Source organism: Miniopterus schreibersii, assembly GCF_964146895.1.
Source record: "Miniopterus schreibersii genome assembly, chromosome: 3".
Lineage (NCBI taxonomy): Eukaryota > Metazoa > Chordata > Mammalia > Chiroptera > Miniopteridae > Miniopterus > Miniopterus schreibersii.
Window position 1 is genome coordinate 52,460,898 of NC_138103.1, and position 25,067 is coordinate 52,485,964.

Below are 25,067 nucleotides of genomic sequence, written 5' to 3' on the forward strand. Positions count from 1 at the left end.
TGTGAGGCATCTCACAACCTCATTTAAGAGAAATCAATACTACACAAAACTACGGCAAACAAATTTCCATACGAAGGAGCCTCATATGTAAAAGTGTTAGGCATGTGCATATTGGAAAATAAATTATTATGGCATCTGAGAATATGTTAGACTAGGTACCCTGGATGACCTTCTTGCTAAAAATATCTAAAAATGTGGAATAAAGTATATTTTTAAATTGTTTTAATGCACTGATGTCCTGGAAAGTTAGTAAGGAATACTCATGGATGAAAAATGAAGTGAAAGCAGGAACCCTGAGGGGTAAGCAGAAGGCTGAAATCCATGTTCACCTTGAGGGCATCTGAAGCTTCAGTTTTTATGCCTTTGAGAGTAGAGGGGACAGATGATAAAACCGGGGCCTGCCCAAGTTGGGAAACATAATAGGAAGCAAAATTCAAGTATAGTTTATTTATAAAAGACTCATCTGACACTTAAAAATACAGAAATATTCAAAATATCAGGAAACAAAAAGATTTATCAAGCAGATACCAATCAGAAGAAATTAGTGGCATAGCTATGTAAACATCAAGTATTAGAAGATATAACAGATTAACATTTGGTACTGACACGTACAGTTTCCTTATGCAAAAGTATGTATAATTCTAGAGGGATATCGCTAAGGTGTTATATAGACCTTGGAAGAATTCTGACCAGTTCAGACCTATAGTGAAAGATGCTTCAAAGAGTCCAAGAAATGATTTGAAAATAAACTTAACAAAATATGTATTGAGTCATGTCCATGGCCCATCCAAACTGTATTCTGTCTCTGACTGAGAAAGGTCTATAGACTTGATGATATCTCTCCAAAGGAATTGGATAACATCCCTCAACTGACCCACCCTCCATCCCAATACCCCAGCTTCCCTTAACAATCCAGATAAATTAATCATTGGTGTACTGATTCATATCTTTCTGGAACTTATACTTTCATACTGATTCATATGTGGGATTATGAATTTATTAAATTTACTGCCTGTATTTACCTCATTCAAACAATTAAGTGAAGCATTTAGAAAAGCATTTCAGAGATCAAGAGGACCCTTAAAATATGAAGAAGTGTAAAGTATCATTATAAATTATGATGGTACATTTCAATATTTACATTAAAATGCAATTTAACCCAAATATATACAATATAATCTAATTCTACAACTTTCAAAAGATTTATTAAAAATGCAACAATGTTTAGATTAAAGAGGTTTGGCCTTTCTCTCCTGTACCTCTGTGACTACAGATTTTACTTCATTTGGAGATGATCTTAAAATGCTGTCCTTGAGGCTCTTTATGAGTGTGAGGCTCAAGCCAAGAGGCCATCCTGGCCTCCTTGATAAGCCCTGGCTTCTAGCTTCTAATAATATGAGATTTGGTGACAGAGTCTCTGTTTTCCTGATATTTGCTTCATATTTGATTCAGAATTTCCATAAATGGTAATAAACTATTCAGGCTGACTTGAAAGGGGAGAGTGGGAGACAGTCAGATGTAAATGAAAGATTTCTTTTATGGATTGGCTATGTTTCCTTGGAGGTCAGACTGGCTGGGCAAACTCCAGGATACTAAGCAAGGTTAAAAAGCAGCAAAGTAGCCTAACCAGTGTTGCTCAGTGGTTGAGCATTGACCTATGATCCAGGAGATCACGGTTCGATTCCCCGTAGGGGAAAATGCCCTAGTTGGGGCTTGATCACCAGTGGGAGGCATGCAATGACTCTCATCATTGATGTTTCTCTCTCTCTCTCTCCCTCTCCCTTCCTCTCTCTGAAATCAGTAAAGACATATCTTTTAAAAAAATAAAATAAAAAGTAAAAAAATAAAAAGCAGCAAAGTAGCAAAAAAGTGGCACAATGTGAGGTGATGTAGATAGTTTGTGTCGCAGCTAAACTATTACAACTAAATCTATATGTCTGTATCTATATCTCCACATATCTTTATTATTCAGAAAGTTTACTTTTAAATAGACTACTGAACTGGCCTTATCCCACCTCCAACATCATACATCGGTCTGCTAGAGACTATAACTTAGATCAGGCAGCTGTGCTGGCTGATTTCTTGAGGCTTCTTATTGATTAGACAAAATATCTGGAACTCTGACTTGAGCTTTGCCAATTTTATGCAGATGTAACCTGCATCTGATGTGCTCTTTCTATTGACCATTTAAGTCCTAACCAGTAGCCAAGTCCTTAGAGTGGGAAGATTCTTCTCCAGCCACTTAATATTTTTGGATATGGTTTCCAGAACTGTTTGAAAAATATCCAGATGTGATCCTTGGGCTTTAAGAGATTCAAAGAACAGTTTCACCTGAAAAATAACCAAGCAAAGAATTACTGACATGGTTCAAAAACACTTTCTCTTCCAAAGGGTTTCAAAACAGCTTGCAAATTACACAAACACAGGTGCAAGCATTTCTCTGCCAACCTCAAAAGGTTATTTTCTTCTTCTCTTCTTTTTTTTTGCATAATTATTATTTCACTTTATCTTCAAACAATGAATAAAGCAAGACAGGAATGGTAAATCCTCATCTTACAAGTGAGCGCACTGTGAGTGATGAAGTTGTAATTAGGCCAACTCATACAGTTTGTAGGGAGCTGGATTAAGTTCTAGAATTCTGAATTTGCTCAAAGTGTAAATAAATTCAAGATTTACTGTGGAAAGATGATGTAAAACACTAGAATGCTTAAAAAAATACAAGTAGAATCACCAACAATAGGAGTTGTTTTAAAAAGCTTTAAGAACTCTTTCAAATTTCAATATAATCATTCATGATGAGACAGTATGAACAAAATAACACAAAGGGACTCATCTCTCAAGGGTAATTTTCACTTTGAATGTGATGTATTTTTAAAGGTTCTAGTCCTTTGCCTTCTGTTTGCTTGCTTCTTGACATTGAAGAAATAACTTATTTTCTTTTAATAAAATGACAACTTCAAACCAGATTGCACTTGTTTACTTTCAATTCCACCACTTGACCATTTATTTTTAAATTGTTAGCAACAGAGTCACGAACCTCTTGCAACTCATCCTTGAAAGAAAAGTGGGACGTTGTGCCAGAAATGATCATTCTCACAGCATATGAGCCCAAGTCAAATCTGAAAATATAAAGGAATTTAAGTGATAAAAATACTGGCCTTATGTTTATTATGTCATATGTTTTTTAAATGTATAACATTAATAGCTAGATGATAAGCTTGTGTATGACAATAGGTGGTATTAATTACCATAAAAGTAACTGATTTCCACTCAGTAAGATCCCAGAGCTATGAAATTTATCAAATTTGACCATAAAATTAAAATGTAGATACAGCTCTCCTGACCACTGTGGCTCAGTTGGTTGGAGGGCCGTCCTCAATGCTGAAAGGTCTCGGGTTTGACTCCCAGTCAGAGTACATACCCAGGTTGCCAGTTCCCCAGTTGGGGGCATATGTGGGAGGTAACTGATCGATCTTTCACTTTCACATCGATGTTTCTCTCTCTCTCTCAAATCAATTTAAAAAAAATTCTAAATGTAGATAAAGCTATTTTAGGAAATATGACTACCATATTAAGCAATGTTTATATTTAAATTTATGTTTAAAGCAGAATTCTCTACATTTTTAAATTATGCACCCCATCAGAAAAGGTTTTTAGACCAATAACTTCCCAAACTACATTTTTATTTATGAACTATATGCATAAATAGGTAAAAAAATAAAATTTAAATAGCATAATAAATAATATATGTGGTAATATTTTCTTCTTGCACTCAGTGTTTTATTGTACACACTTCCCCATCCCATTTTGGAGACCACTGTGTTTAACCTCTGCATTTATTAGGGCAATGTTACTTGGTTGAGCTCTCATTTGCAGCCACAGACTGCATCCTTCACCCCAGTGTCTTATATAGAGAATTTGTACCATAGGTCAAAGGGATTCATGTTCAAAAGCAGCGCAGGGGGGATACATCTAAGAAATGGTTCCAAGTGTAGGCTCTGCACATGGTCAGGCAAGAGGATAATTTCCAGTTACAAAGGGAATCTACAGTATTGCAGAAAAAATCTGATCATTTCAGGAGGCAACTGATAGTCTCATGCAAACAACTGAACCAATGGTTCCAGTAGGGTTTTTAAGGAAACTTTATCCCCAGTAGTTTCTGTTTGGTTTCAGGTGTATGTCAACCCCTTGAAGGTCTAGGACAGGGGTGGAAAATGTGTTTTTTTGCTGACATAAAGCTGCCTGTGAGGACTCTGAGTCTTTTATGGCTAAGAAATGAGAGGTAAGAGGAACTGGGAATAACTGAGTTAGAGATGCTAACCGACACTAAAATATACAGAGAAAATTCCACAGCTCTCTCACCGAGGGTATTTTCCATAGAGTATTTCATAAGTGAATTTTAGATTTGGATGAGGAAGTGGCTGAGCATCTTAGCAGGGGGTTTGTTCTGAGAGAAAGCAATGACATCCTGTCCATTCCAATGAAATTTAATCATTATTGGGTTCACCCCTACCCCACACCCCACACCCCACGCCCTGCACCCCGGGGATATGTTAGGCTCAGGAGTATACTAGAGTGAGCTCTAGTTCTCCCCAAAGTTGAAACCCTAGAATAGACACAGAAACAATTCAATTTTGGAGGAGGTCTCCTATAATACTTGTAATCAGATTTCTTTCAGCCACATTATATTCCCTGCTGTGTCACCTTTACAGGTAAACTGAGGGTAGGGATTACCTCTCATCAAAATTCCAGAACAAAAAGCAAGCCAAATATGTTTGATGCACTATATATAGCTTCACTGAAGTCCTCTGAGCTGGTGAGACAGCCAGGAGTTGGGAGATGAGGTTGATGACTGGATTTAACTCAACTAGTACTTGCTCCCAGCAATTCTTTGCCTGGGACGAATAAGAGAAATCTGTTTCCCATTCCCCTCTGCTCATTCCTCTCCCTTACACTTGGACAGAGTAATTTGTGTAGTTAGTTTTAAAATCAATAGACTTCATTCAACCATTTGGGTGAAATGGTATCATTTACATGCTTTGGGGGACACCTGATTACAATTGATGTTAGGCAACTGAGACAGCTGGGTGGAAGAACACACAATGGAGGTAAGTGAATACCAACTTTTTTAGGAGATGGGTCCAATTTTCTCTTACAAAATTCCAGGCTAATTGCTGCCCTTTCGGATTTCTAGCAATTGCATGAAGAAGAGCTGCCAAGTCCTGTGTCTTGATAATCTTTCCTTCCATTCCTAGTTCAATTAATCTGAAGAAATAAAAACCACGTGAATTTTCATGGCATGTGTTACGGAATGAAAATTAACTCAAACTACCAATATATTAAAAGAACAGGAGAGAAAAAGGCATAATAAAATATAATTTACCAAAAATAGTAATAAATTCTCTACTGGCTAACATTTTTAGTGTTCTAGTCAAACTTTTATTTTTTTCTAGTAGTAATTTTATTCACTTATTATTTCAAAGAAACTTGATAAGATCTTATACAGCATCTTGTATACAAGAATGTATTTTTGCAAAAATTTCCCTCCAAGTTTCTAAAAGTAAAACCAAGCCATCTGTCTAGTAACAATCACATGATTAATAACTAGGGAATATTCAGTTTTGCTATTTACATTTTGACAATGTTTTTTTAAAGGCAAAGCAATTCAAATCCTGATTTATTTATTATATGCATTTGAAATTGGTGGCTAAAATGTTAGTGACTTCACTGAATTTGTATCAGTTTACTTTCAATCATTTAGTTAAATTAATGCACTTACTTCATTAACTTTTCCTGATGTTTGCTGGTTGATAATGCATACAGAATTTTGTTTTTTTCAGCACCTGACACTGACAGTTCATATTGCTCCAAAAGGTAATTCCATCCTGCTGTTGTCTGAGCACCGACAGAATACACAATTTTTAAAACATCTGTTGGGATGCTGTGATATTAAGCACAAAAGTAAAGACAAAAGTTTTATGAAAGAAAAAACTATTTTTTCTTATTGTGATTTAAAATTGCTATAACGGAATCACCCCTGACTTATTTCTATTACCTATCATATTAAACCTTTTTTTCTGCCAAACTTTTATAAAATTCTTTTATGTAATTTTACTTTGCAAATTATTTGTGTTTTTTCCTACTGATGATAAAATGTTAGCAGGAAGAATAACCATAAATGTTTAACCTGCATAGAGATGAAAATAGAAATATGATGGAATCAATAAATAAAAGAGATGATTTCTGACATCTAAAAGCTCTGGTTTTTATAGAATTCTGTCATTAAATGACCTGTATTGGTGCTATATAATTTTTACAAAGATATTACTTACTGCTTTGAACTCACATTAAAAATATATTCTAACAGGCCTGATTGAGGGTCATTTTACAATTCTGTAAAAGTGATAAGATGCACTAATATTATTTTCTGTCCACCTAGAGGAGACACTACATTTTGGGGGTTTTATTATCCTATAGGATATTAACTAGCTTTAACTCTAATTTGCTCCATGATTTTTAATCCCAAATATGGTTAGATCAATAATAACTGATATTCATATTGATGACTCAGAAAAACCACAACAAGGAAAAGTTGGGATGGATCCAGAAATTTGCATTTATCATACAGCTATCATATAGTAGGGATTGCATTAGTCTCTGTACATTTTATATAACTGTCAAAGCTACCCAGTGAGACAGTTATCCTAATTTTTAAAAAGTGGAAATAAAGCTTAGAAAGGTTAAGTAACTTTCTCTGAGATCACATGACTAGCCATTTGGAGACAGGATTTAAACCTGTGATTCTAACACTTGTGCTATTTCCATCATACATACTATACGTACTTAAATATCCCAAGTGCCATTTGAATCATAAAACAAAGATTAAGTCATTCACTAACTAAATTATAATCCACATTGTTATGATTTTAGTGTATTTTACTGTATAACTTAATGAAAATTGGTAATGAATACATTGTAAGTTCCTCGTAATTAGGAACTACTTTATCCTTAGCACTTACAGGAGTGCCTGGCACACAGGTGACATGCAAAGAATTCTACTTTGAATTCATGAATGATTAAAGTAATCAATCTATTTAAGGAATTCTTCATTAGGATTAATACTAATTGTCTTGAAGTTTAGGAAAAAAAACACCCTACAATATTTAATTATATACCCTTGATTACAAGCATAAGCGAACTTTATCTAGAATATTTTCACAGGCAGAGCACCCTATTCAACATGTGGAACCATAATATCTATGTACATGGGTTACTGCAGGCGAGGTGACCCCCCTGTTGCTGCATAAACACCATAGTATCCTATTATGTTATGGAGCAGCAGGAAGTTTACATTTTAACCTTACTCATTACAACCCAGTCAAAAAGAAGAGCTAAAGATTTTAGGATTAAATCCCAAAGAGCAGGAAAGTCCCAAAAGAAGAAAACTGGAATTACTATTTTTTTAGAGGAAGAATTTAAGAAAATATTTCAAAGCTCATTAAGATAGAATTACGTGGAGAAAAGTTATAATAGCATATCATAGCAATTTTACATGGAAAAACTGACACCATTTCTCATTGCATGCTACTAAAGTTGTAAATTTTTTCTTCTATTTTAAAAAATGAATCTTCCTTAATTTATATACAGATTTTATTTTTCAAAACACCCAACTCCAGAGTCAGAGTTTTAACAATAACAATATAAAATCATGTGTTGGACAGAAATCAAGGCTTACATTGAAGTAATCATGGGGTCTGTTAGTGTCTATGGGCTGCAGCCACTAAACTGAACTGCAACATAATCCATTTGATCACTGGGCATCTTTCTTATTACACTAACCACAGAATCAACTTTTCTACCATGTACATTCTTTTTTTTTTTTTAATATATCTTTATTGATTTCAGAGAGAGGAAAGGAGAGGGAGAGAGAGAGAGAAACATCAGTGATGAGAGAGTCATTGATCGAGCCCGCAACCCCGGCATGTGCCCTGACCGGGAATCCAACCCCGATCGCCTGGATCCTAGGTCGACACTCAACTGCTGAGCCACGCCCGGTTGGGCACCATGTACATTCTTTAAATGGCTCAAATCACCCGTTTCCCATCAAAGTTGGAACTTGGGATCAAGGCTTGGTCTGTGGTATTAGTTAATGAGGAAATAAACACTTTAAAAAGGGGAGGGGGGGGCTGGCCAATGTGGCTCAGTGGTAGACCATCAAGGGCACATACCAGGGTTGCAGGGTCATCCTGACTGGGGTTGAGGGAGGCAACCAATCAATATGTCTCTCACATCAGCGTTTCTTTCTCTCTCTGTCTCCCTCTCTTTCTACCCCTCCCTCCCTTTCACTCTCTGCAGAAATCAATGGAAAAAAGATATCCTCCGGTGAAAATTAACAACAAAAAAAGGCACTCCCCCCCTTTTTCACAAGTTTCCTCAGATGATCACTGATGTTTCAACTGCATGTACATTAAACACTGCTTTTAAAGGGCATCACTTTTGGAGGTGGGCCCCCTCTGCTTCCCCCGGCTGTCTTTCTGTTACCATACCAATGTTTGGTTAGCTCTCCCCTGTAGGGACTTAAACCTCACTTCCCACAACATCTGTTGAGCACTTAGTATGTGAGAGCATGAAACAAGGGTATGTAATTCGCAGCATGTTTTTTTTATCCCCACTAAAAGGTTCTAGCTCTATTGTCCTGCACTATCAAGGACGTTTACATTAAAGCAAAAGGAACAAAGAATAGGACAGAAGCCTAGACTTACTTTAATTTTCCACTGGATTCCATCCACTGAGAGAAGAGTTCAGTTGCCTTCCGGATGCAAGGAGCATGGTTCAGGTCACAGGCCAGCTTCAGGAGGGTAGAGCGGAGCATCCTGTCCCAGATCGAGCCCTCATCGCTCCAGCTTTGTGTGTCAATCACTGGCTTAAAATACTGAAGAAGGTAATGCTGCAGAAAGCAAAGGATGGTTTACAGAGAGGCTAAATTTAGTTCTTAACACAGCTCTGACCCTTCTAAAGGCTCAACTGTAAACTATCTGCATGAACCTTTCCCAAAACACAGAACTACTTATCTTTATATTTCTCTTCTCTTTCTCTAGCCCCAACCCACCACGCTTAGGAAACAGAGTTAGTTTTTCCATTAAAAATACGATTTAATTTCCTATCTGAGAGGGGACCATCAATTGATATAAGACAAAATCACCTTAGGAGGGATGTTTTGCTCATGATCCTGGTACAGTTCTTAGGATGGTGATGACAAGGAACAGGGGCACCCACCCATTAGGTACTGTGGTGTTAACTGTGCCAGCAGCCAGTTTCCTCAGCTTCTCAAAAATTTAACCCCAAAGGTCCGCACAAAATAGACCAAGTCTCACTGATCTTCCAGACACTATGTATTTACTTAATGAATTTTCTAAATGTAACACAAACCTTGAGGTTTTCAGTGACATCTGAAATATTCCTTCTATCCATCATGTGGTAAAACAATTCTAAGTATCCCAGACCTTTGAGAAGTGCAGGGATGCTTGTTTCATGTTGGAGATAGCGAGTCAGGTCGAGGGCTTTGTCTAGGGTCAACCTTCCTGCACTGAGGTATAAAACAAATGTCAGTGATTTGTGAATATCTTACAGTTCTTAATATTCTTAGTATTAACTATGATATAGAGAAGAATAACAGGAGAAGTTCATTATAGCCAGACCATTTGGTTTAAATCCTAGCTGTACCACTCACTAGCTGGGTGATCTTGGAAAAATTACAGAAAAATAATAATTATCATGAGTGGGACAAAACAAGTATTTACATCTTATATTATAAACTACTTAGATTCTAAATTTATTTGCCTTCTCTACATTTTCTTTTAATGAGAAAAACAAACAACAAAATTATTATTCTGAATACCAAAGTGGTAGGGTCTCTTCTGTAGAGGAAATACATCATTTTAATGTCACTTTTGTAAAGTGGTTCTCATGTGTCTCTGAGAGGACCTGTGTCCCCACAGGGTCGATAAGCCATTCTTGCCACGGTCAGACTCCCAAACTAAGAAAAATATTTTGATATGATAAGAGAGATTCCAGAACAAAGGATGTGTCTGTTGAATTTTTCATTAACATAATGCCTTACTTCCTTTGGGTTTTAAAAATTTTTAATTCTGATCTAAAAAGAGGGAACTGAAACTAGAAAGAAGTAAAATTAAAAAGAACCAACTGCTTTAAACAGACTAATGGAAAATTTCCCAAAAATTTTGTCTGAAGATAGAGGGCTGGACCATATGGTCTGCTGTATTTTATAAAACATAAATCCACATAATGTGACTATTCCTTTTCACATGTGTAAGTATCATAATATATAGTTCAATTGATACCCTTGAGCATCAGCAACTGTAGAAACTGGGTATTATTTTCTATGTTCACAATTTTATAAATAATGTTTAACACATAAAAATTACTTTATATTAATCCTATTTTTTCTTTTTTGGCCCAGACTAATTTATTATTCACTAAAACAAATGGCATTATTAGAAAACTTTATATAATGCCTACTTGAAAAAATTTTAATCTTATGTTCATTTAAAAGGGATTCCTTTTCTTTTCATACAGCAATTTAATAAAAACCCAGCTCCTCACCACCTGCACAAAATGTTATCTGAATGTTTGTTTGCCTTAAAGATTAAATACATGTATAAGTGTGCACTGCAACCCAACAAGAAAAATCTATATCTACTTATTTGTATATAGTTTCAGCTAAATGGTACCTTTGTGAAATACAACTGTATTCCTATGGAACCAATTTGGGGCCTTTTTTTTAAAGGTGTGGGACTAAAAGAAACACAGTTTTTTTGTAAGGAAATTAAAGTTGTCATTTTAATTCCACTCAACTCAGGTGAGATCAAAGTCTTAAATTATATTTTAAAAGTATGAAATCCAATTAAAATAAATATCTATTCCTGGGGCAAATTTTGTCTCCAAACTAAATGTGATCACTGATTACTTCCTTTAACTCTTAAATAGATATTTCATAGAATAGTGAAGGAAGATGTATATATTACCAAGGGAGTCTAGCAAGTAAAAATGTTTAGACTGATTATGAGAGTTTTAAATTGTCTCCTTATACAATTACTTTTATTATAAAAGTAATATAAACAAATTACAAAACAATTGGAAATTAGAGAAGGAGGGAAAATACTCATAATTTTACTACCCTACACATAGCACTAATAGCATTTTGGAATATATCCTTCTGGGTTTTTTTTGTTTTTCCTGTTTAGCTTATTCCCCCCCCCTCCGCCCCCCATGTAGTTGGAAGCATAACAATTCATAAACTCACATTATTTGAAATGCATTTTTTTATGTTGTCAATTCTTCTTCCTATTCAACACATGATCTTTTAAACAATATATATTAGATAATACTGATAATGCTAACAGGCGACATTTATTGGGCAGGCACTGTGCTTGGTGTTTGATCTGCCTTATCGTATGCAATCTTCAAAACACACCTGTGTGATAGATATCATTACTTAAAACTGGAGTTTTAAAGACTAGAAAAGTCTTAAAGACTAGAAAATTTAGGCTTAAAATGGTTAAATAAATTGCCCCAGGTTAAACAATACGTAGTACTTGAATTCATTTGTTTTAAACCAAAATTTGTACTCTTAATTAACTTCATTAACCTGTTCATTTAGTGAAGGAAAGATAATTGTTTTTCCACAGATGCATCAATAGTGCTCCTTCTGCTAAATTTAGGCTACCCATTCATTTATAGGCTAGAAACAGCAAAAAAGACTTTGCAACTAATGGAAAGAGTGTGTTTCATTTGCTGAATGTCAATATTCTTCATCCTTTCTAGTCTTAAATTTTTAATCTACTTTCTCCTTTGAGCAGAAAAACCTCCTTCAACTAACAATAAATAGCCTACTCGTCTATTATGCATCTACTCAAAAGTAGGATGGTGCTTTTTCTACCCTGGGCCTTCACTGTGCTATGATGCTGTGATGCTGTGATGCTGTGATCTCCTGTGACCCACAGGCTGAGGACTGAACAAGCAGTCCTCTTTCTTTTCTAACTTGGGAGTTCAGTTGTACAGAGGAGAAGCTCTGTCTGAGAAAGGTCCTGCTGGCTATTTTCACTCAAGTTGACCTAAATAAGCATCTGAAAGGAAATAATATGTCACACAATAAAATGAGTACATTATAGTAATTCTCAGAATAGGAAAAGCTTACAATGCACAATACTTCACCTGATCCCCACTTTTTTCCCCCGCTGGCCATGTTATGACCTGATTTATTCTACATATTATTCTGTTGATGATAAATGGAAAAGGAGAGAAAATACTTTGTCTTTCCAGGAAAGTCTAAAGAGAAATAAACATAAGCAGCCAATTCTTCCTTCGTTTCCCTTTCAATTTCATATTGATTTCTCCAACGTGAGCAAAGTAATGAATGGATTACGTACTACACTAACAATTCATTTAAAATTGTAAAGGTTAAGACTATATTTTTACTTTTTGTTCAGCAAATTACATAGGTATTTGGTGAAACAGCAAGCCACTAGCATAAACAAATTTTAAATCTGGGGTTAAAAGCTTAAGTGCCTAGAGGTTCCACCGTGAGTGAATCAAGCCATTCATGTGTACCGTCTGGGACTTTGGCATATGGAAGAGTGCAGGCCTGGCATACAGGGGATCTTCCCACTGCACCCTCCTCTATAGTTACTCTGTGGGAATAAAGGTCCAAAGTTGCCAAATATTCTCATTTTTAAAGAGATTCCAGAAGTCAGAATTTTTATATCAAATTCTTCACATTTTAAAATTTTGGATTAAATATTTAAACATTATGTGGGTCAAAATACCTTATCAGTGGGTAAGCTTTGGCCTAGTGGCCAGTATTAGGCCTCTGTTCAGATCCATACCATATGAATGATCAAACACTGAATATTTGATTTAGAAATCAAGCATATCTGTTATGAATCAGTTATTTCCTGTGAAATAAGATGAAATTTTGCAATACCTTACAAGCTGAAACGCATCATGGATCAGACCTACTCTGTCCTTAGGTCTGAGAAGTGTGTGGTTCTGATTCAGCTGTGCAATGAGTTGGTCCCATCCATGCCCCTCATAGTGAACGATGTAGTAACCATTTGAGTTCACATTGAATTTCACCCAGCTAGACTTTTCAGGTAAGTCCAGAGTATCTAAGAGGAGGAAATTGGCATAGGCATTTTATTATCAACATGCACACCAGGAACGTCTCCAAAACTGTTAGTTTCCATACTATTATTAATAAATCAATGAGAAGACAAAGTTGTGCAAGAGCCATGATGATATTGGTTTTCATAGTCTGCTGGATGGTTTCTCTTGGGAATAAATAATAAATTAATTATTTATTAATTTAATAATGGTCTTATTAAATTAATAAATAAATTAATTCATATGAAAAGGACAGTTACATTTATTCTCTAAAACAGTGGATGCAGGTCTAAGAGGCATACAGGGGCCCAGTGAGCCAGATGATGACCATGGCTGGAATTTGGCTTGATTTATTGGTGGCCTTGTCTCAAAGTTTAGTTCTAGTCATTGAAATATGTATATATAATTAGGTGATCTATTTGTTCAGTCCTTATTTGGGGTGAAATAAGGACTCCAGGTAGAATATGATGCTATAATGGAAACCCTCTCAAATTTCAGTGAAGTATCTAAGGAGAAATTAAAATATTAAGTGTTTTTAATATGACAGACATTATACTAGGTGGTAAAATAACATTATCATCTCTTAATAATTCTGTGAGGTCTGTTCTTCATTCAAAATAAAATGAGAAAATTGAAGCTCAGGAAGAGTTAAAATTTTTTCTTAAGGCCACAGATCTAACAGATGACAGAATGATGATATGAATCCACAGACAATAAACTCCAAAGTGTATGCTTTTTTCCAGTATACATTTTTGCCTCATGGCTTAACAGCTAGATTAGTAGGTATTAAGAGACAAGACAGGATGCCATCATTTCTTGATATAAATGAAACCTATCTCTGAATGCTAAAAGCACAAGAGGCCCACCCACTGAATGAAAATTTTACTTCCTAGCTAAAATGTTCTTTCAGTAACTAATATATGGATAAATGAGATCTCCCCCAAACTTAAATTTTTTATTAGTAGTATCTTTCCTCCAAATAGTTCAGAACATATTTCATTGCAGAATTGAAGCACCTGTTTGGCTAATCAGTTCATTACCTGTCTTTGATTTTAGAATGTGTCTGTGAATCGCATTAGAGGATCTTGTGGAGTAGGTCAATGGGATATGCCAAAGGTACCTATGTTAGAAAGTAAAGACTGTTACAAATTAAATGAATGGCCATTTCAATTTTCACATTGTCAGATTCAGATAAGCTGTAAAAGATACCACCCATCCTTAAAGTATCAGTGGCCTTATAAATTTTATAGGCCAAAGCTAGCAGATCCTTGGATATGCAATAATTCTTCCATGAAGATTATGAAGGTGCAGCAATATATCCCTAGTAGAAGTCTGTCACAATTACCTGTGCCATTTGCTGTCTAAATCTCATACCACAATAAGTTCTGTTAATTGTTCTCTTTAAGGAAGAAAAAAAAATCCAATGTTCCTTTCACATTTCCGAAAACACAGACTGATACTAATTCAAATAACTGAATCAGAACTGTAGGAAAAGCCTTAAGAAGTTCAGATCTTATTCCAGTATGATTTTCCACTTATCCTTTTGTTCAACAAAGCTAACCACATCCAACCGCCCAGCTGCTAAGTGACTATAAGTGGTCAATAGTTTAGCATCCGCAGGTCAGCAAGTCCAGAGAGCAGAAAAGTAGCATGGATAGGAGCAAAAGGCCTCAGTTACTTCCCAGTGTCTCTACTATGGTAAATAACAGAAACTGGCTATTTCTTTCTCACTAACTTTCTAGAAGCTTCTAGAATTTATTTCTTCTACCACATTAAGCCATATTAGCTAAAGTAAGCCTACACAGGTAAAATTATGTTTGAAAACACCAACAGGGAGGGGTGCAATGGAAAGGAGAGTGAGGATGCTCCCATTAGTCCTCAAAGATATAAAAATAAAGGAAACAATGTACACAGACTCCATCTAGTAAAGGCTCAGAAGGGAATTATCTCCCTGCTAACCCACAAAGGGTAGAGATAATTAACAAAGCGATTGAAATATGTACACAAAAAGGTAAAAATAGACACATAGATATTGCCAGGTCTTAATGCAATAACATTCCTGGATGAATCTTGGCTCTGGAAGGAAAGGGATTTTTCCAGATAAACATATCTGGGAGTAAAAAGGGAGGGTAGCATTTCATAAGTTTGAATAGGCACAAATCAGAGAATAATAATTTTAAAACCTCAATCTAAAAACTGCTTAGTAGAGGAAAAATACAGATCATTTCAGATCTTTATTATTCTGGACCATCCACACTACTGAACTTTCTTACGACATTTTGATAAGTTACAAAATTGTGAGTCCTGCTTTCCCAATAATGAATCAAACATAAAAATTTCCAGGCTGTGTTGCCAAGATACAAATTGTCTAAGCTCTTTGAGGTTCAGACTTCAGAAGGATATATAGAAAAATGGAAAGCTGTGTCTTGCATTGAGAAGTAGCATAAGGGTTACTGTTGGACTGCAAATAGCTAACTGATGAAACAAAAAGAGAAAACATTCTCTTTCTCTGTGCATATTCTACATGTTAAAGACCTTGAATTTCCTTCTGATTTTCAGAAAAATTCTAGAATTGTTATTAGGCAGCTAGATCTTTAGAAAAAAGAAGCAATAATCATAAGAGCCAGTACAGATTCACTTGGATCATTTCAGTTTAAATTAACCTAATTCCTCTTGTTAATAGGCTAATAGATCAGAGAAATGTGAACAGTGTTGTGCTTCTTGATTTCAGTAAAGCCTTTAACAAGTTTTCTCAGGATAGGCTGGTGAACAAGACAGTATGGTTAATTGGATTTGCTTTTATCATTACCAAGGACATCAGATGTTTTAACACATTACATTTATAGTCTATTACAAAACAAAAAAGCAACAGAAGGTCTTAGCATCTAATCTATCACCTAGTGAATACCTTTTCTCTTCTGATCATTTGCATAGTGGTCACACAGCTATAGGTATAGGTATAGGCCAGTCACACAACTTATTAGGGCCCAGAAATCTAGAATTGAAAAGAGCCAGGGTATATTATAATAGAAATATAACTGACCACCCTCTGCATCAGAACTGAGTTTCTAAAGGTGGCTGCAGAATTACTAAGAACACAGGTTTGAACAATGCAGTCCGCGCCACCTGCAGCTCTTTAACTCTGTTACCAAGGCTAGTTTAGGCCTTGTATTCCCATGTAGAAACAGCATCCCACAGTTGCCAGAGAAGTTGAAAGAAAGTAAATGCCATAACAAGCAAACTGAGACAGATAAATTAGACCAACAGAAGAAAAGCACCCACCCTTCCTGCAGGGCCCTCCATTCAGGGTCCTCTTTGAACACCCCGCTGAGGAAGCGCTCCTGCCGCAGTCTGAGCGAACGCCCTTCTTGTTCCACCACCACGAGGGGGATTCCTTTCTGCAGAGTCCAAGTAGCTGTCATCTCTTTGACCTCTGCATTTTCCCCCTGAGAGGTGAGCTGAAATGACAAGTGACTGTGGTTAAGTCAAGACAGAGGAGAGAAAACAAAGAGAGATAAGAAACTTAGGGTCCCTGGGATGCCAGAAACAAAGCTGCAGGAGGAGGGCACTGGGCTGAGGCCTCAGGGCAGAGCGACGCAGGAACTGGACAGGGCAGCTCTCTGAAAGTTACCTGAGGGAGGGATATAAGTGGGAGTTTGAGGGTTAACACATGGCAGGAAAAGCCAAGAGGAAGGGCTTGAGGCTGGAGCCTTCCTCCTGCCCCCTTTCAAAACACAAAGAAAAGAAACACCTTTCCATTTTAATAATGGTGGCCAGGGTGGGTGGCTTAGGAGAGAAAGGGCTTTCTTTAAGGGAAGCTTTAAATGTTCCAACAGAACAACCTAAGAGAGAAGTATATTAACTAGGGAACAAAACCTCTAGCTTCCCAGCTTCTAGTACGGATTTCTAATCACTGGATGATCTGAATCCTCCTTTAGAAACTATAATTTATGGGATGACCAAGACTCTTAAAAAGAGGGTTTTCCGGGGGCTTTTTGTTTGTTTTAATGATGACTTTCTTTCCTCTCTCCTAAAGTGCTCTAATAACCTCCCAGAAGTAAACAAAAAGACAGGGCCTCAAGAAAGCCAAAAGTCATTCACTCTATTCCAAACCTAACATACCCTGTTTGGCAGTTTTTGGAGCCCAGAGGATGCCAGTGCAGCAGTAACCGCTCAGGGGAATTTGGAGCTGAGATATTTTTAGCCAGCAGTGGGCTTGTGGGAAAGCTGAATTATAACAACAAAAATATAGTAGTAACAGCACCACCCCCTAAATGGCCTGAACATTCCTTCTACAGTCAGCTTTGTTTCAAGGAAAATTCGGGAGTCTCTCTTCCTCTCCAGTTATTTAAAGGCACAGTTGGGCTGTATCCTACACACTCACTCCCGTCAGGGGATGGGCCAGATCTCTTCTGCCCTGTAGTCCCTTTTATACTTACTGTGCTGGTTGTCCTTTTGGAATCGGAATAACAAAACCCACCAGACGTAAAATCACCTTCTGAACAGCTCTATAAAATAAGAATAAAGAGCACTTCCATTTGGGTACTGACAGTTGACTGAATATGCACATTAGACATGAATGCAGACATTTACTAGCACAGCTATATGAAAATTTAATTCCTCTTGACATGAGGAGCATAGCAATTCATGAAATGAAAAGAAGGCATCTTTGCAGGGACCGTAGGAAACATACAAAAGTTACTTCATAAATTGCTATGCTCCTTATCACGTCTAGATGAATTAAATTTTTATCTATACATTTAAAGTTTGCTAAAGAAGTTCAACATGGTCTGTTTTAGGGTTGAATCAATATGTTGAATATTTCTTTCACTTATTTCCTTTCCCCTGATAAAGGTCCTAGTTTATTCTTTTATTCTGCATATTTCGCCCCCACTTAGCATTAAGGCAACTGTGTCTAGTATTAGCTTTCTCCTATCATGTCACAAATTCCTTGACATGAGGGAAACACCTTTGCTTCCCTGGCTATTTCCAGTGACTACCATAGCAGCATACATGTAAAGAATGCACAATAAATTCTGAATTCAGAATTGATATGAGACCTAAGAAAATCACCAGGTTGGCAATCAACCTTTGAAACCAGGAGTTAATGCTCTGAGGGCAACTGTAGATGGGGAAAATGACATACATACTGTCTAAGGCTCTCAAGTGCTATTAAACGGTTTTATGAAAAATAACAGCAAAGAATCCTTCTGATTTCCAAGTTCCTATTGCTGTGTATTAGAACTGACATTATGTGACACAATGCTGAGTAATATATTTTCAGGAATTTATCATTTTCATACCACAGTTTCACTTGGCATCAGAAAGGAATCAACTAGAATATAGGACCTTTAAGGGAAGGTTAAATGGGAGACTTTCCTGATAACTGGGGAGAAGCTGTGGTGTAATGGAAAGAATGAATACTGGAGTTAGAGTCAGAAAACAGATTTTAACACTGACTCCATCACTCACTTGGTATATGATCTTGAGCAAATCTCTCCCTTGGTATTAGTTTTCCCATCTGTAAAAATGGGGTAAGAATGCCTGCCTTACCTTCTTGATATGGTTATAAGCATAATGTAACAAAAATTAACACAGCAGTATTCACAGTTGGCTTTTTAAAATCCTCTTATTGTTGGCCAGGTTTCTCCTTTAATTCCCCCCACACCCACTACACACACACCAAAGACAGATTGAGCAAGTAGAGTTCAACCTTAAAATTTGGACAGAGAAGATAAGGTATTATATAATAGGGATTACAAAGTCATTAAAGATTTTGGAAAATTGGAGGATGCAAGTGTTTGGCCAACCACAGAAGGGGAACCAAGGAGAAGGCAGTCAAGCGTCAAACCCCGTATGGCTAACCCAGTGTGGCCACCTGGCTTAGTATGGCGCCAGAGGAACATGCAAGGTGCTGTCTTCTAAGGACCCTGGTAGTGTGGCAAGTGGAATAAATACTTGTTGACTGACAGTATAGCTATTTATAAACCTTCATAATTAGCCTGTCACCTTATAGGCTTAACAGTCCACTGTAACCCACCATATGACTTACATTTGACAGACTGCTCCACAAATCATCATTCTTAGTATTTCCATAGCTGAACTTCTTTAAGTAGTGAATAATTCCTTTGTGAAATTTCTCCTCACTCAGGAAATCCTTGAGCATATTCAAAATACAAGCTCCCTAAAAAACAGAAAATAAAAAAAAAGAATATATAAAGGAAAAGGTAGTATGCTGTGCTTTTAAAGGAAGCTTAATTTTATGGAACACGTATGATGCCTGAAAAATGAGAAACAAATAAAAGAAAAAGTGAAACAGGTGACAATAACCTAGCAGCACCAATTTAAAATGTAGATTTTACAGGCCTCCTTATATTTCCCTAGAAGCAGAATTTCCACTGCCCAAAGCATTTACTACCTTGTTGTAGGAAACTGTATCAAACATTTCTTGTATTTGAGTAGGAGTTTTTGCTTGATTGGAGATAGGACGGGATGAATTTAATGAATCTCTTTTAATTGCTTCAAAACACACTTCCAAAAAACAGTAATCCTAAACAGAAGAGAACCATTATTTCTATTTCAATTTGACACTCTCAAAGCAATAGAAAACATGCTGGGTTTAGTAAGATATTCTTAGACATAAGTATTCAATCAATATTTCTTACAATTGATTGTAAGTTTCTTTCCCCTTGTATATGTATTCCCTTTTATCAATTCTCTACTTCATAAAGATATAAATCCCACATTCCCCCAGATATGTCATGAATGTCTACCAGCTACCAAGCCTTTGGATATAGAACTAAAATGAATGGTTCCCATTTAGTGAACACTTGCTATGTGCCAGGACCTTACATCCATCATCTGCCATCCTTTCAACACCCTGCTTGGGAGATGAATTATATGCATTTTACAAGTGAGAATACGTGAAGCTTTGGGACAAAAACATGGATTCAGCACATAGCAAATAAGAAGACACTGACTTTGAATCCATGTCTCTCTATACCATACTGGACCAAATGCTTACCCCAATGAGCTAATTAATCTTTATTAACCACCTTGATGTGGTATTCAGACCCCTTAGTGCCTATAAAAAGATGTGTTTGAAGAAATCTTTTTAGGGAAGTGAATAATAGGCCCTTTGTAAATCCTAGAGGAGTGTGTGCCCCAGTCATGCCTAATTCAGGATACATGCTAAGAACTCTGCACAGGATCTATAGCCATGGGCATTGTATATGGACAGTGATATTCCTTCTCACTCCACATACACAGCTGTGTATTTGTGCTGTTTGAGTTCTTTGCCCACATATATTTTGGTTGAGGGATTTATATTATGGGTTGAATTGTGTGCTCCTCTCCAATTCATAAGTTGAAGCCCTAGTCCCCAACATGTGACTGTATTTGGAGATAGAGCCTTTAAAAAGCATATTAAGTTAAAATGAAGCCGTTAGGGTGGACCCTAATCCAGCCTGACTGGTGTCCTTATAAGAAGAGGAAATCTGGACACAGAGAAACACCAGAGGAAAGACAGTTTGCAGATACAGCAAAAAGGTCAAGGAAAGGGGCTTCAGAAGAAACCAAACCTGCCAACACATAGATCTCGAACTTGTAGCCTCTAGAAATTTGAGAAAGTAAATTTCTGTTGTTTCAGTCACCCAGTCTTATATTTTATCATGGCAGGCCTAGCAGACTCATACAATTTGCTTTGTATATTAAACAAAACACCACAGGGGTAAAAACACCATGCTATATTGTTTCCTCTTTGGCATTTACTAAAAATTTTAACAGTGAATTGATGATTCCTTAGGGCATATGGCATGACATACAAAACTGTGAACTTACAAACTGTAGCTCTGGATATGTAGCATCAAGAGAGATAAGTTCCATGAATGTTGCAAAACCCTCATTGAGCCAAATGTCATTCCACCATTCCATTGTAACCAGGTTGCCAAACCACTAGGAGGTAAAAACTCAATGTTATTGACAGTTTAAAAATATAGAAAATTGTTAACTGTAGCAAAAATATATAATGGATGCTAACTTCCTTCTTTTAGTGAGTAAGGCCTTTCCTCTATCTTTGCTACCCTTTTCTCTCTGGACAATTTCCTTCTACTGAGTTCCCTGCCTTCCTGTCTCGCCACCACATTTTTGCCGGCTTCCCTTTTCTTTTCTTTTGTGTTCCCATTGCTCCCAGCTCCACAACTTTCATTCCATCCTCCAAATACTTCCTAGCTATTCGATATAATATTCTGGAAGAAAAGAAAACATTTTGTGGGGTTTGTTCTTTCTTGCACAACTATCATCTCAACTTGTCCTTGACAGATGGTGATGTTGTTTAAGGAAAAATATAAGCCAAGATATCCTTGGTGAAGTTACCTCTTTATATTAATAGCAGGTACTTAAGAGAATCATAAGAATTCATTTAGTACTTTCAGACTGTTACATAATATTACTGATGAGCACATTTTGTTGTTAACCCCTGCCCTGACATTTCCAGGGATTAACATGGCCACTAAAGTGAATAAAGGTTTGAGATTTTAACTATATAAACATAAAATAAAAAGGATACATAAAGACAATCTAAATAGAAATTTACCTTTGACCTATATTTGATCAGTAACACCAGTTTTAAATATTACTATTTTTTCATGTACTTTTCTAGTTTATTTATCTGTTTAATTTATTTGCCAATATATCCAATACAATGTATCTGGCTCATCTATGTTAGGATTGCAATCTCCAGAAGGATGGGAAGCTTAAAAAGATTTTAAGATTCATAAGAGCCTTGTTACAGTTATAGAGCAGAACAGCTACATCTGTAGCTTTTAGAAAATATTTGAGCTCTACTCCTTTTTTGATGACCCTTAGATCATTTTGCAAGTGGTACCAATCTTCCCAAGGACATCTATGAGAAGGGACAGGAGCCATTTCCTCAATTTGAGAAGGGATGAGTATGAGAAATACAAGTTGAGCTGATTCTGGTAGCTTTTCCAGTTAGTAAGGGTGGTCTGTTCATTCATTCAGTGAGTATCTATTGATAACCTATGTTCCTGGTACCATGTCATGTGTTAGAAATGTAAGTGCATACAGTATAGCTTCTGTCTCAATACAAATGCTAGAGGTCAACCAGTAGACAGATAAATGCAATAAAGTGTTATTGGTGCCATGATCAACATCTGTACAAGGTACAGAGGATTCCAGGAGGAAAGAATCAGTTCTGCTTGGTGAGTATGTAAGTTCGGTAAGAAATGATTCATTTCCTGAGTCTTGCAAGTGGTCCTCAGGTTTGTTGGGAGTGGTGTGTGCTCTAGGCAGATGAACAGGAGCAAAGGCACAGAGGAGCAACACAGCCTGGCACGGTCAGGAAATGGCAGTAGTCTGGGATGGCTAAAGCTTAGGGTGTCAGTAAGAGATGAGGCAGGAGAGGTGGAGAGGGGCTGTGTCATGGGAGCCGTGTATATCATCCTATGGACCCTTGACTCACCCAGTTGGCATTGAGAGTCTTTGCCAGGGTTTTACACAGAGGAATGACGTGGTCATATGGAGACAAAAGAGTCAAGCCAAAAATTCCAATGTGGCCTGCTGCTTCGGCCCTACACTCTGCATCTCCACAAAAGAGAAGCTATTAAAGGAAGACTCAGAGGGAGCATGGCGCTTCAGAGGTAGAGCCCTCTGACCATTTCCCTACGAACACTGGGTAGAAAGATTAGAAATCTCTAAACTCAGTTAAGTGCTTCAGAGCTACCAGTGACTAATAATCAAAATCCTTAAGATGGATGAGTGGGGAAATCCTAAATCAGAGAGGGCTGCCCACATGTTCCCATAGTGCAGTGCTGAGCATGGCTCCTATGGAATTGGGTGTTTAGTTCACTGCTTAAAAATAAAACAAAAACAAGGCATTATTATGATGATGATAAAAGATAAAATTAAAAATAAGAGACATTACCAGATGCTACACTGGCATGATATTTACCTACATGGTGAAAGAGAATTTTGAGGGTCCTTAATAATTCACTGTGTCACTGGAGATTTTCAGAAATGAAATAGAGTAGAAGTAGTCTCTGATATGCACAGTACTAATTTTATAGTTCCAAATTTGTATGTAAGACAGTGTCGATAGGTGAGCCTTAAAAACCTTACTCTGCAGGAAATGGTAGCAGTAGTAGTGGTTATTTTCATCATCATTAATAACTTACACTTATTGAGTGCCTACTATATGACAGGAACAGACACTTATGTGTAATCCTCACAATAGTTTCAAGAAGCAGAAACTATTAACAACTTAATTATGTAGATGAAGACACAGAAGTTTAGTGAGTTAGGTAATATATCCAGGGCCCGCAGCCTGTGAGTATTTAGACTTGAGGTACTTCATTATGGCCATACATTCACAGGTTCCAACCAAAGAGAGATTGGTTTTGCCCTAGATTAGAATGTCACAGTGCTAAGGGGTATAAGAAGAAATATATTTAATAGAATAGAAATCTCTTTTCATAGGGTTTCCAATTCTGTGTTCTGTGTATCTGCATAGACCCCACCTTTCTTTACTAAAAGACATTTGAAGGTTTTACCCTGAAGGGTTTTTAAAGAAGATAGTGACCACTTCTCTCATGATAAAATTCCTGCATGTGTCCCACAATCTAGAGCTGGAGCCCTGTGCTACTTGACATATTGTGTTTGGTTTGGTAATCCACAAGGTCCCCTCTAGAGGTAAAATGATACAATTTTATATTGTTTCAGGAAGATTGGTGGTGTTCTATACAATGCTCTTTTTGGACTGATACTAAGAAAATATCATGAGTACCAAGTACCTGGTGTGCTAGTTCATGGGCGATGACGGTGGTGACCCAGAGTTTATCAGAAATGGAAGAGGTCTTGGGATCAAAGAGCAGTGATGTCTCTCTATATGTGATGAGGCCCCAATTTTCCATGGCTCCAGGTCCAAAGTCAGGAATAGCAATTAGATCTAAAACATAAGAACAACCACCCTTGATCATTACGGCTTCCACACCAGAAGTGGGATTTGCTTCCTCCTTAAATACATTATGATCCTTGCAGCATACATAGCAGACTTTCAAAAGACATCAAGAATATCTTAACATTGACATGGTGTCTTGTAGTTGAACTAAAAATAATCAGTACCCATGTCAAGCAGAATATATTCTATCAATACAGTTTTGGTTGTAACTGAAGTAACCTATTGACATTTAACCATTGTTTTTTCCAAAAAGTGCAGGAATCTGAAAATACCACGGGCATATTACTGCTAAGAAAATAATTTATTTAAAAACACTCATGTTGTGTTTTATATTAGTATACTGAAAACTTTGAAAATAAAAGGTGTTAAATAATTTTTAATGTTTGAGAATTATCAAAACATAATGAACCCATTTCTAGAAAAAGAGAAAGAGAGAGGATTTTAATTCCAGTAAACACCTTTTAGGAGCAATCTCTGTAGTCAATATTGCAATTAATATTTCAAGCACATATGGCCTCTCTTATGATCAAACTCCCTTTAAGGTAGTAGAGGAAAAATCTGTGAGCATCAGTCCTTTTTGACCTCCATTTCCTTTCAACATTGATATTTCCTCTACCTCTTAACTAAGTCATGGCGTGGGGGGAGAATTGAAATTTAATAATCTTTAAGCAACTCGGGTATAATGCATGTTAACTTATATCTGTGTGCCTTGTGTGTGTGTGTATACATTCTTTGTCAGTGACTTCATGCAGGTTAGAAAATATAAATTTCTGGCAATTTTAATCTTGAATTATTTTTTATTCCACCAGACCATTTTGGAAGAAGTACTGATTGGCTAAAAAGAAAGGTAATTTTTTTTAAGTTTGTAATGAACCAAATCACTTGGCTTGAATTGCAGTATCTAGAATTA

The 25,067-nt window shown here is 36.6% G+C and overlaps 1 protein-coding gene across 1 annotated transcript in view; it reads right to left on the reverse strand.

The window, feature by feature from the left end:
• Positions 1 to 421: 421 nt before the first annotated feature.
• Positions 422 to 25,067, reverse strand: part of ERAP2 (endoplasmic reticulum aminopeptidase 2) — a 35,604-nt gene continuing 10,958 nt past the window's right edge. The window contains exons 5-18 of the mRNA XM_081132279.1: positions 23,991 to 24,145; positions 21,022 to 21,135; positions 19,601 to 19,732; positions 19,235 to 19,366; positions 17,622 to 17,690; positions 16,465 to 16,640; positions 14,223 to 14,302; positions 13,004 to 13,187; positions 9,430 to 9,586; positions 8,763 to 8,947; positions 5,780 to 5,941; positions 5,125 to 5,265; positions 3,038 to 3,119; positions 422 to 2,331 (exon numbers count right to left, since the gene is read on the reverse strand). Coding sequence (XP_080988405.1) covers positions 2,188 to 2,331; positions 3,038 to 3,119; positions 5,125 to 5,265; positions 5,780 to 5,941; positions 8,763 to 8,947; positions 9,430 to 9,586; positions 13,004 to 13,187; positions 14,223 to 14,302; positions 16,465 to 16,640; positions 17,622 to 17,690; positions 19,235 to 19,366; positions 19,601 to 19,732; positions 21,022 to 21,135; positions 23,991 to 24,145 — 1,913 coding nt within the window. The 3' untranslated portion in view covers positions 422 to 2,187. The remainder of the gene's footprint in view (positions 2,332 to 3,037; positions 3,120 to 5,124; positions 5,266 to 5,779; positions 5,942 to 8,762; positions 8,948 to 9,429; positions 9,587 to 13,003; positions 13,188 to 14,222; positions 14,303 to 16,464; positions 16,641 to 17,621; positions 17,691 to 19,234; positions 19,367 to 19,600; positions 19,733 to 21,021; positions 21,136 to 23,990; positions 24,146 to 25,067) is intronic.